This window comes from Adiantum capillus-veneris, chromosome 24 (genome assembly GCF_014529385.1).
Source record: "Adiantum capillus-veneris isolate H3 chromosome 24, ASM1452938v2, whole genome shotgun sequence".
NCBI classification, from domain to species: Eukaryota; Viridiplantae; Streptophyta; class Polypodiopsida; order Polypodiales; family Pteridaceae; genus Adiantum; species Adiantum capillus-veneris.
This window is the reverse complement of record NC_140954.1, coordinates 77,091,123-77,101,596: the sequence shown is the minus strand read 5'-3', so window position 1 is coordinate 77,101,596 and position 10,474 is coordinate 77,091,123. Positions and strand designations below refer to the sequence as shown.

Below are 10,474 nucleotides of genomic sequence, written 5' to 3'. Positions count from 1 at the left end.
GGCCTTCCTTTTGGCATCAAAAGCATGCATTTCAGAATAGGTTGAAGGCTGTAGCTATGATGCTCGATAAAGCTTGAATGCGAGGCTGCGCTGCCCTTAAGAGTTATAATGCTATTTGATATTCTTGTGCACAGCTATAGCAAGTGGGCAACTTGTTTGTAGTACCATACTATACCTGCCTACAGAGAAAGAGAGAGAGCGGGAGGCTAGAGTTCATGGCAGGTGCCAGGATCAAGTGGGGTGTAGACTGGAGTGAATCGTGCGTAAAAATCTCTCGCTCAGAGACGAGGCTGCGAGCTAGCTCTCTCTCTCTCTCTCTCTCTCTCTCTCTCACACACACACAACACACACACACACACACAACGTCACAAGCTCTCCCCCGCCCTTGAATTGTGGGCTCTCGTACTCTTCGGACAGCAATTCATTCATGTGTTCGTTTCCCGAGTCGCGCCTGCTCTCTCTCCCCATACCATGTCTTGGAAATTGGTGGGTCACTGTTGTGGCTCAATGCTCTCATCACAATTCTCTTCCTTGAGTCTTCTTCTACTTCCTTTTCTCTCTCTCTCTCTCTCTCTCTCTCTCTCTCTGCCTAGGCCGCTGTTACGATCTGGCATCTATCAGCTGGTGTGGGGCCTGGGCCGGTTCCTTCTCTGGCTATAGACTTGTTGTGTAATAAAATTGTGGGCTCTCTTGACTTATTCTCTCTCTCTCTCTCTCTCTCTCTCACACGGTCCTACCAGCGTTAGGTAACGCAATTTACCCATTGGAGAGCCCAGGCAGCAGAAATGAACACAGACGCAATTCTAGGCAGCAGGGCGAGTCTAGGCGGGCCACTACAAGCTGTAGGTGAGCGAGGCATCAGGCATGTGACTGTATGTGCATGTGTGCGCTTGTGTGGACCACTTCACAGAGTGTTGGGACTTGGGTGCGTATGTGGGCTTTTGTACGGCGTGTGATGTGAAGCGAACCCAAAATTCCAATTGTAATGCAACTACGTTGCCCATTGCCCGTTGTGCCCCTCAACACACAGACAGAGAGAGAGAGAGTGAGTGAGTGGGGCACTTGCAGTCCTTCGATGCAGAGCACCTGAATTCGAGGACGCCAAGTATGGGCGACATTTGTATGCGTACGTGAGCGACGATCTCTCTCTGGATGATGAGTACTTACGCCTTATCATTGGATGCTTGAATGCGGGAGAGAAATTCTAGGCGCCGAGCGTGGTGGGCTGGCAGCCAATCGGCGGTCGCCTCCTTCATCTTTTAAAGCTCACTCGACAGGCAATTTTCTTCTGCAAGCAAACGGGTCGATCGACAGAGCGAGGCGGCCTGCCTCCTTCAAGCTGTCAAACAGAAAAATGGCCGCCTTGTTCTGCAAGTCGTCGATCCAGGTATGGTTCTCTTCTCTGCAATACCCATATTTGTTTGTGTGCTTGAACTGAACCGCACTTACTCGCCCGAGTAATCTCGCTTGCATGCCCGATTCCCATACGAGGATTCATGGAGCCTCTTGTCATCTCCATGTTGACACCCAGAGAGTTTGTAGTTTTTACCTGCTCGTCACTCCACAAGACTTTGTTTGAATGTGTGTGTGCGCTTAATCATTAGAGGAAGATGAAGAAACATGGACCTTCGCTTCGCCGCCAAATTTACAACTAAAATTCGTCATTTTAGTCTCCTCATTTGCTCCACGTAATTTTTAAACAAGCATTGTGCTTCTTTTCATGCATGTCTACATGTATATAGACCGGCTGAGAGCCAGGTAATTGCCTTTTGAAAGCAATTTAAAATTGTCAAGCAGAGAGATTAGGCTTCCTTATCTGATCGTAAACTCACTTGGAAGTGTCTCATGTTTATTCATTTTTGTATTTAGGATCAGTACTGGATTACTTTATTACCCATTGGAAAGGCTTGAGTTTTGATCAGATAATGTGCAAAGGCCTGTACTTGGGCTTCTTATCACATTGCATTTGCTTTGAAGGACCGATCTATTGTCACTTAAATCAATTCTTGATGTGTAATAATTCGGCCATGTACTCGATCCTTGTAGGCCAGAAGTAAGTTTCTAAATACACATCTGTGCAAACCATTTAACAATTTTTGAAAACCTAGATTGGTAATCGTAGCGCAAGCCTATGACTAACACAGCTACTTCACATACTTCCCTGACACATAAGAAGAATTACGCTAAAATTCAGGTCCTAAAGAAACAATGATGGGCCACTTGACAATTTTTTAGCAGGAGAAAAGAAAAGGTTCAGCATTGTGTGCTTAAACCTCTTTACTCTGAATAAGCCTGTTCAAGCTGAAACATATAATTGCCCCACCATTAGGCCTATCGAGCTTCTCCTAACATTTTTCTGGTGGAATGAGGAGTAATAGATCTCCATATTACATAAAGTAATACATAAAGTATGGCTAATACCAGTAGGCATATCTTGCACCTAAGCCTGCAAGCAAAAGGGTATTAAAAGGTTTCTAAGTGTGCTACATGATAGGAGGAAAGGAAGCAACCACAGTTTGGTTCACAAGGGAAGGAGACTAACAAAGCTCTGTATAATCAAGGAGGAGGTGTGCATAACACCCCATTGTGTTGTCTGAAGGTTCATGCGTACGGGGCATGACCCATTTTCCCTCACCCATTCATTTAGTACCTCACCCTGTCATGGGTACACTATCTCTCTTTTCCTGCCCAAGGGAGGGGGGGGGTTGTATAGTTTACCGTGACTTGGCCTGGGTGCTGCTGGGTTATGGCTTAAGTGGGAATCATTTGAAGCGAGTGTGATCCTCAGGGGCCACAATGGTTATGGCCAATAAATGTTTCTCGAAAGTATTGACAAAAGGATCTGCTAAAATTAGCAGGCGATTGGTGCCAGTTGGTAGTTTATTTTGATCATGAATTAAATTTTTTTTGGTCAAATGTTATTGCTCTCAACCTCAGAGTGAAGAAGATTCAGTTTTTTCGTTTGTTCTTTAGTCAGTGCAGTGCATCGATTTGTTTCTATCTTCTGGTTGTTCAAAGCATGTGAGGAAATTAACTGTGTTCTATGCGTAGGGTTTGCCTACATTGGGCATTCTTTCTCCAAGCAAATTATGGGAGCAGGGAGAGCAACGAGATGCGAAATGGTGTCAACGAGTAAATTATGTGCAGTGCGTTACATCTTGTTGAAGTCTGAAGAATGGAGCTTTCAGGTCTTCAAGTTCCCCCATCTCCACCTCGATGGTCTCGCATACCTTTTGACATTCTTGAAGAAGTGCAAAGGAGAGAGAAAAGACCTCGGTTTGGTGATTCAGTGTCTACAACTTGTATCTCAGACATTCCTGAACCCATACTGGCCATCATATTTACGCGCATTTCAGATACGCGCACAAGAAATTCAATGGCTTTGGTTTGCATGGAGTGGTACAGTTTGGAGAGAGCAACCAGGACAAATTTGTGTCTCAGAGGATGTGTGAGTGATCTTTATCTTATTCCCAGATCATTCCAAGCAGTGGAGTGCCTTGATCTTTCTCATTGTTCACCATGGGGGTACTCTTTGTTTCCATCGATGTCAGAAAGGGCTGTCCTAGTTGGGCAGGTTCTTAAGCAAGCTTTCCCAAAAGTCAAGTATATGACCATATACGTGCGTGATGCAAGGGATATTGATATGGTGGCATGTTTTTGGCCTGATGTGCAGTCTTTGAAGCTTGTGAGGTGGCATCAGAGGCCCACTCAATTTGAGGAGGCTAGTGGCCTTGGTATGGAGTTTCGCTTCCTAATGCAATCATGCAAGTCCCTTCAAAGTCTTGACCTTTCTGAATTTTATTGCTGGACCGAAGATATCCCGCCAGCCCTAATGATGGAGCCGTTTGTATCAAAAAATCTACGTTGCCTCAATCTTCTAAAAGTTTCAGTGGAGGGGTTCAAGGCCTCTGAATTGGAGGCCATCACAAGGTCCTGTCCAAATCTAGAAGACCTACGAATAGTCCTTGTGTTTGATCCACGCCTTTTGGATTTTGTTGATGATGATGCGCTTTTGCACCTGGGTGCTAGTTGTAAGAAGCTGAAAGTGCTGCAGCTCATAGACACCGCAGCATTCAATGACGCACAAGGAGATAGAGAGTATACATTTGATGACCAGGATGCACAGATCGGCAGACAGGGTCTTGAAGGTGTTTTTCAGGCTCTTCCGTTGCTTGAGGATCTTGCAATAGTGCTCTCACAGAATGTATGGGATGTGAGGCCTATTCTGGAGGCGCTTGCTTCTCATTGCCGGAGGTTAACATCTTTGTGCCTTGGGCATTTTCATGGTCTGTGCAATGGACCGCAACCCAATGGTATTGCCATGTGTACGGGACTCAAAAATTTAACCATTAAATGCTGTGCAGATCTCAGCAACCTTGACTTGATTGCAATAGCATCTGGCTGCACGGGGCTTCAGAAGTTGGCTCTCCATTCATGCAAGGAAATCTCAAGGGCTGGTTTGCATAGTTTAGCGCGACAGCTCAAGCATAATCTTGTGGATGTACAGGTGACTTGCTGTGTACAAATGGATGCCGTTGACACTCTCTGGGCTTTGCAACCAATTCAGGGCACCATTGTAAAACTGCTTGTTGATTTTCAATTGAGCCCAGATTTTGTAGCAAGTGAGCTAGAGGGTGTTCACAAGAGCCAGCCGCAGCCTGCTTCCGTGCATGAGACTACCCAAAGAGTGGGCAAGGAGTTTGTCGGGCCTTCAGCTACAAAACTGAGCAATGCCCAATTTATCTCTCCTGAACTAGGAGACGCCACAGATAAGCCTCTAAGGGTCCATTCACATGAAATCTTAAATCTTAATTTTGCGCCAATTGGTCAGGAGAGTGACACAGCTTCCAACAGTTGGCCTGGTGGGTCTTTCCGACAGAGCAGCAGCAGTGGCACGAGCCAGGTTTCTAAATCAGAATCAGTGGGCAGCAGCAGCGGCGTTACCCATGGCTTAGAATCAGAATTGGGGGATGCTTTCCCACACTTTGGTAACCCTGCCTTTTCTCTTGCATTTCGCGAAGGTGAATGGAGTAAGCTGAAGTCTCTCCACTTATGGATACCTATTGGTGAACTGCTTTCGCCACTGCCTGTTATGGGATTGCAATTTTGTCCATCTTTGGAGGAAGTCCGAATCAAGGTGGAAGGTGATTGTCGAGCATGTCCCAAACCCAAGGTTCTTCTAGCTGGTATAAGCACATTGGCATCTTATGAAGCATTGTCAAAACTCACTTTAGACTGCAGTGAAATAGTGGGTTATGCTCTTAGTGCTCCTCAAGGTCATATGGAGCTTAGTTTATGGGAGAGGTGGTATTTGCAAGGTATCGAACGTGTGAAATTTCAGGAGCTTGATTATTGGCCACCTCAGGACAGGGATGCCAACAGGAGGGGGCTTTCTCTGCCATCTGCTGGTCTCATATCCCAGTGTGCGACATTGAGGAAGCTCAGACTTCATGGAACCATTAATGAACACCTCTTGAGGATGTTTCTGAAAGTACCAAATTTAAGGGATGTGCAGCTTAGGCTTGATTACTACCCTGCTCCAGAGGTAGAGTTGAATACGGAGACACGAGCGGATGCTTGTATAAGGTTTGAAGCAGCCCTCTCAGAACGTGGGTTCCCTGACTAACTATACCATCTTTCACTAATCATACACAACCATAAATTAGCAGCATTAAAAGGGTTCCTTTTTTCAAGAGTGCTTTTTTTGAAATGGCTCCCGTCCTTTCCCATATTAGTGGGTCATTTATGCTATAGGGGTGGTGGCAATGTCCAATTTGACCTGCTCTACCGTCTGTTTTTGCCATGACAAATGCAGGTTCCTTTTTTTGGGTTCCATCATCACCAACACTTTTGAATGTAGGTGGTGGTGTGCCTTTTTTGTAAGTGACCTTGATTTTACTGAGTGAGCCTCTAGTTTTCTGCTGTTTAAGGTGTAATTAGCTAGATTACATGCATTGTTGATTCTTTTGGTTCCTTCTGGAGTAAGTTGTTCTGGTGTATGTATTCTCAGGCTGCAGCCATTGTTGATATGAGGTGGACCCAATCTAACTTGGTAGCTATGTTGAATTTCAAGTGTTGCAGTGATTGGTATTGATAGTGCATCTCATCTGGGAGAGGATGGTTTGACGTGGCATTCTTCCCTGCATTTTTGGATGCGCCGAGGCCTGTGATGCTTTCTGAACTGCATCATATTTTTGACACAGTTGTGATACCTCCCGCTATGTCATCTGGGTTGATTTCTCTTGTACCCAAGGGCGGAGATGTCTTTTACCTCCGTCAATGGAGGCCGATCACTCTCATGTCGTCTGTGTTAAAGATCTTGGCCTGGATGTTTAGAGCGTGTTTGAGGCCATTCCTGTCCTGATTCATACATCCTTCACAAACAGGTTTGTACAGGATAGATGTATAATGGACCCTGATTGCTGGCACTGGCAGGCGCCATATCCTTGGCCTTGTCTATTCTGCTTTGCAAAATTCTTGTCATGAGTAAGCCTTCCCTTGGGCATGGCTCAGTTGTGCATCATAAGGTGGACTGGAGCTTCGTTTTTCAAAGCTGCCACATGACAATATTTTGCTAGCAAAGTGGTCTAGCAGTCGTGCAGTTTCAACTTGGGGGCCTTTAGGAAGTCACTTTGCCCCCCCTTTAGGTTTCTTTTTGGCTTATGCAAAGCCTTAGTAAAGCATGTATGATGGGACTGCCGGGAGCAACTGTGGATTGTTGGATGAAGCTTGCCGATTAGTGCCACATGGCAAGTGAATGATGATGGCAAACCTATTTTCTTCCTTTTTCTTGACGATAGTCTTATGTATATGTGGGCCACTGTCATCCTCTAATGTAGGCCAAAGTTGGTTGCTCCTTTGCGAGGGGTGAAAGGGCTACCATCAGTATGTAATAGGTCACTTGTGATGCATTGAGATCTGTGGCATCTTTGAGCTGACCTAACGGTTGATTTTCTATTGCAGAGGAGTTAAGGTTCAAAAATCTGATAAGTATTTCTGGATTTGGATGTGATAGATGTTCGATATCATGATGTTGCAATTGCTGGTCATTGTTTTCATAAAATAGAGCTCACTGTCTTTCATGGTGGGTCACACACATCACAACAATTTGGAAGAGGAAGCTCTTCTAGAAATGGCCATGTTCCATCCTTAAGGGCCCTATCTTCCAGCTTATTAATGCTGTCAGTATTATCCTCTGTATACTTAAACGCTGCATGATGATGGTGAGAACTGGTCTGCCTTGGCCTTTGAAGTCAGATATCTTTGATTAGTCGATCTATCGTGCTCCAAAGATTGGTGGCCCAACTTTATGGACTGGGCATTGTGTAACCTATTATCATAGTCCGTCAATTGCAATTCCTTCACCATAGCCCCCTTGAAACAGGTATGCCATGGAGGGCTACGTTTGTCACATGGAGGAGGGAGAGACTCGTTGCAGTCTATTGAAGATATTTGAATTGTTTGGAGAGAGAGAGAGCGCATTGGTTCTTGTTGGAACTCATAGCATTCGGTTCAGTGAGCGCAAGCTGCAGTACAGAGGTGCAGTGATTTTTCCTCCAATTCTTCTGTCAAAGGAACCGCCCTGTATTCTGCCTTCTCGCAGGCCTCTCGCCATTGATTTAATCGGCTTCCCCTGCCTTTCTCCCACTTTTTACCTTCTTGTATTTTGTTTCATCTGGTTCTACGTGAGCTGTTCTCTCTCCTTTCTACTAGGTTTTCAATGAATTACAAGAGCCACCTTCATTAAGTGTATTGTCACAAGAGTCCACAGTTTCTCTAGTTCAATGTTCATGTTGGTTCTTCTTTTTGAGCTCTCTTTGCGAATCATGTGGTGATGTTGATTGCTTCTTACCTCTTATCTTTATCATCGGCCACTATTTTGTTCTTGTACAAGTCAGTGGTCCTACTTCGAGTTGCTACCTTGGGTATTGTGCTTCATTTATTGCAGTCCGTTGACGCCCTTTTGATCCACTAATATTTGGAGTACAACTTCACAAAGAGTTTTTATTGTAGAATGTAGAATGCCATATCTTTCAGAGGCAACAATCATCTTTCTTTCATAGGTGGTTATGGCACTCTTAACATTAGTTTGGTACCAAAACAGGACACTTAAATATCTATTTTTTATAAATTTATATTAAATGCTACTTGCATTAAATGGTTTATTTAAGAAAACCCTCTTGATATGCTTAAATATGTTTAACTAGAGGGTCTTTTAAAAATATAACCTTGTATTTTAGAATCTACCATGATGAATTATACTCATCAAGTTGACCCTCACAAAACTGTGATTGATGGTTTGAAGAAATCGACTTTACAAGCTCAAGAAAAAATGAAGCGATCTTGTAGAAAATTTTAGGTGTTTTTTTCTCAATTTTGTTATAGATAATTGAAAGTTTCATGTGTAAAAAATTTTGACTTGGGAGGATATAAAATAATGGAAAGTTCTATGGTTTGATAGTCATTTCAAGCATATCATTGTATACAAAGAAAAATATGTTTTTGATGTATTTGTGAGTCATACATTGCTTATCTTTTTCATTGAGGACTTAAGGTGGCAAGTAGAAGGGCTTTGGTATGTAACAATTATTTGATTATTTTAAATATTTAAAACTCCATAAGAGAGAACTTTGGTATTTTCATTCTTGAGACATAAGCATTTAAAACTTCAAATAATATCAAAATTTTTATGTAGATCAACTAAATGTATCAAAGTACGTGGTACATACACAATTGGGGTGTCCAAAACGTTGGTTTTAATGTTATTATGGGGAACTCAAGATTTTCAAGAGTTTTTTTTACGATAAAAAATTCAAGATAGAGTTCAAACAACGAAATTTAATTGCGTCAGGGAGACCAAAAAATACGTAGTTTCTTGGTTTCAACATATAAAGTCATTTGTAGTTGTCAAATTGCATTAGAATAGCCTCAATTTCACGAGGAGACTTTTGGAATACCAAAATTATGCTCTTATTTAGCATGTGCTCAAGTATGAAATTATGTTTATAACTTGCGTGTGACTTGAAAACTTGTCTTTAAAGTGTATTCCATTCTTTTGTAGCACTAAGTGTTAACACTTCGCTTTTATAAACATAAAAAAGACCATCTCTATAAAAAGATATAAGAATTTTATGATTTTCTTGACAAAACAATTTGAAATTTTACTAAAATTTATGACACCATAATTCTATCTATACGGATTGTATTTTGACATGGAAAAAAATCCATTGTTTTCTTTCTCTCATAACCAACCTATGGTAGAAACAAGGTATAAAAAACTTCTTTCTAGCTTGACAAATAAATTGCCAAAACTTGGAAGGAAAACTTTATAGAGAGTTTTTTTTTTCACTTGGCCATTTTAAGTACCCCGACCGAAGGGCCTAAAACCTCTAATATTCTCTGTTAGTGTTATTACTGAAAATATGGTTTTTTTTTTGCTTATAAAAACATCATATTGAGAGCATAATCAGGCCCTCTTTTCTTCAAGGAGAGATTGGACCTGATCAATGTAAAAGATTAAGCCTATTAATTATTCAAGCTTAAATAGCGATAATGAAAATGATAATTTCACTTGTTTTTTCTGCAACTAATAAGGCATTAACGAGCTTAAGTTTTTTTCCATAGACGAGTTGGTTGATTTGCAACAAATTGGTGCATTCTACTCCCCCAGTGGGCCCTCTGGTGTGTTGGAAAAAAAAAGCTTCTACTCAGGGAGTGCAAGCAATTTGATTTTTTTGCTCCTAAAGTATACACATAGTGGACAAAGGGTGAGTACAAGAAGGGTAAAAACGAAGGCCATGGGCCTTGTTTCTAGTGAAAATCTCGAGGATATAGTTATGGTCATAAAAGCTAAAGGACAACATGTCTCCAATGTACATTGATGGTGGAGCACATATTTGTATGATGGGTGAAGAAGTAATGAATCAATTGGGTTTGAAGAGAAGTAGACCAACACTATTAATCAATTGTTTGGGTGTGAGTGGAAGCCACTCTATGAGCTAGTATGAGCCCAGACTTTCTTGAGGTTGCCCTCTCCTTGCGTGTTCGTTGTTCGTCCTATTTTCAGCTTGTTTTCACAATTTTTATGACAAGTGGGCTTTTGGCCATAACTTTTGGCTCATAAAATTAAGCCTCAATTTTGATAACTAGAGGAAATTAAAACTAGCGTTTTGATGTGCAAAGATTCAAACAATGATGTGTAAAGAGAGTAGAAAAATGGCAGTTGCCTTCATATTCTTGGATCTTGTTTTGCCGGGCATATCCTTCTTGTTTCATCTTTTCAACAATGTAATGGGCAAACTGAGTATAATCTTCTCTCTCTTTCATTTCGGCTATCTGAGAGGTACTTGCTTTGACTTTCTCTCCTTCTCATCCGCTATGGTGTCTTCCTTCAGTTGCTCCGTCTTTGTCTCTTCTTGAGTTTGCTTAGGAGTATTTGTTGTATCTTCTTTCATGTCTTCTTTTGCTTGCTCTT

General features: G+C 42.2%; 1 protein-coding gene across 1 annotated transcript; it reads left to right on the top strand.

Annotated features, from left to right (window-relative positions):
* Nucleotides 1-212: 212 nt before the first annotated feature.
* MAX2 (RNI-like superfamily protein) lies at nt 213-5,922 on the top strand. Its single transcript, XM_086498292.1, has 3 exons — nt 213-1,387; nt 3,052-3,124; nt 3,189-5,922. The coding sequence occupies exons 1-3, from the start codon at nt 1,181-1,183 to the stop codon at nt 5,624-5,626; spliced, it is 2,718 nt and encodes a 905-aa protein (XP_086354418.1). The 5' UTR covers nt 213-1,180; the 3' UTR covers nt 5,627-5,922.
* Nucleotides 5,923-10,474: the final 4,552 nt, after the last annotated feature.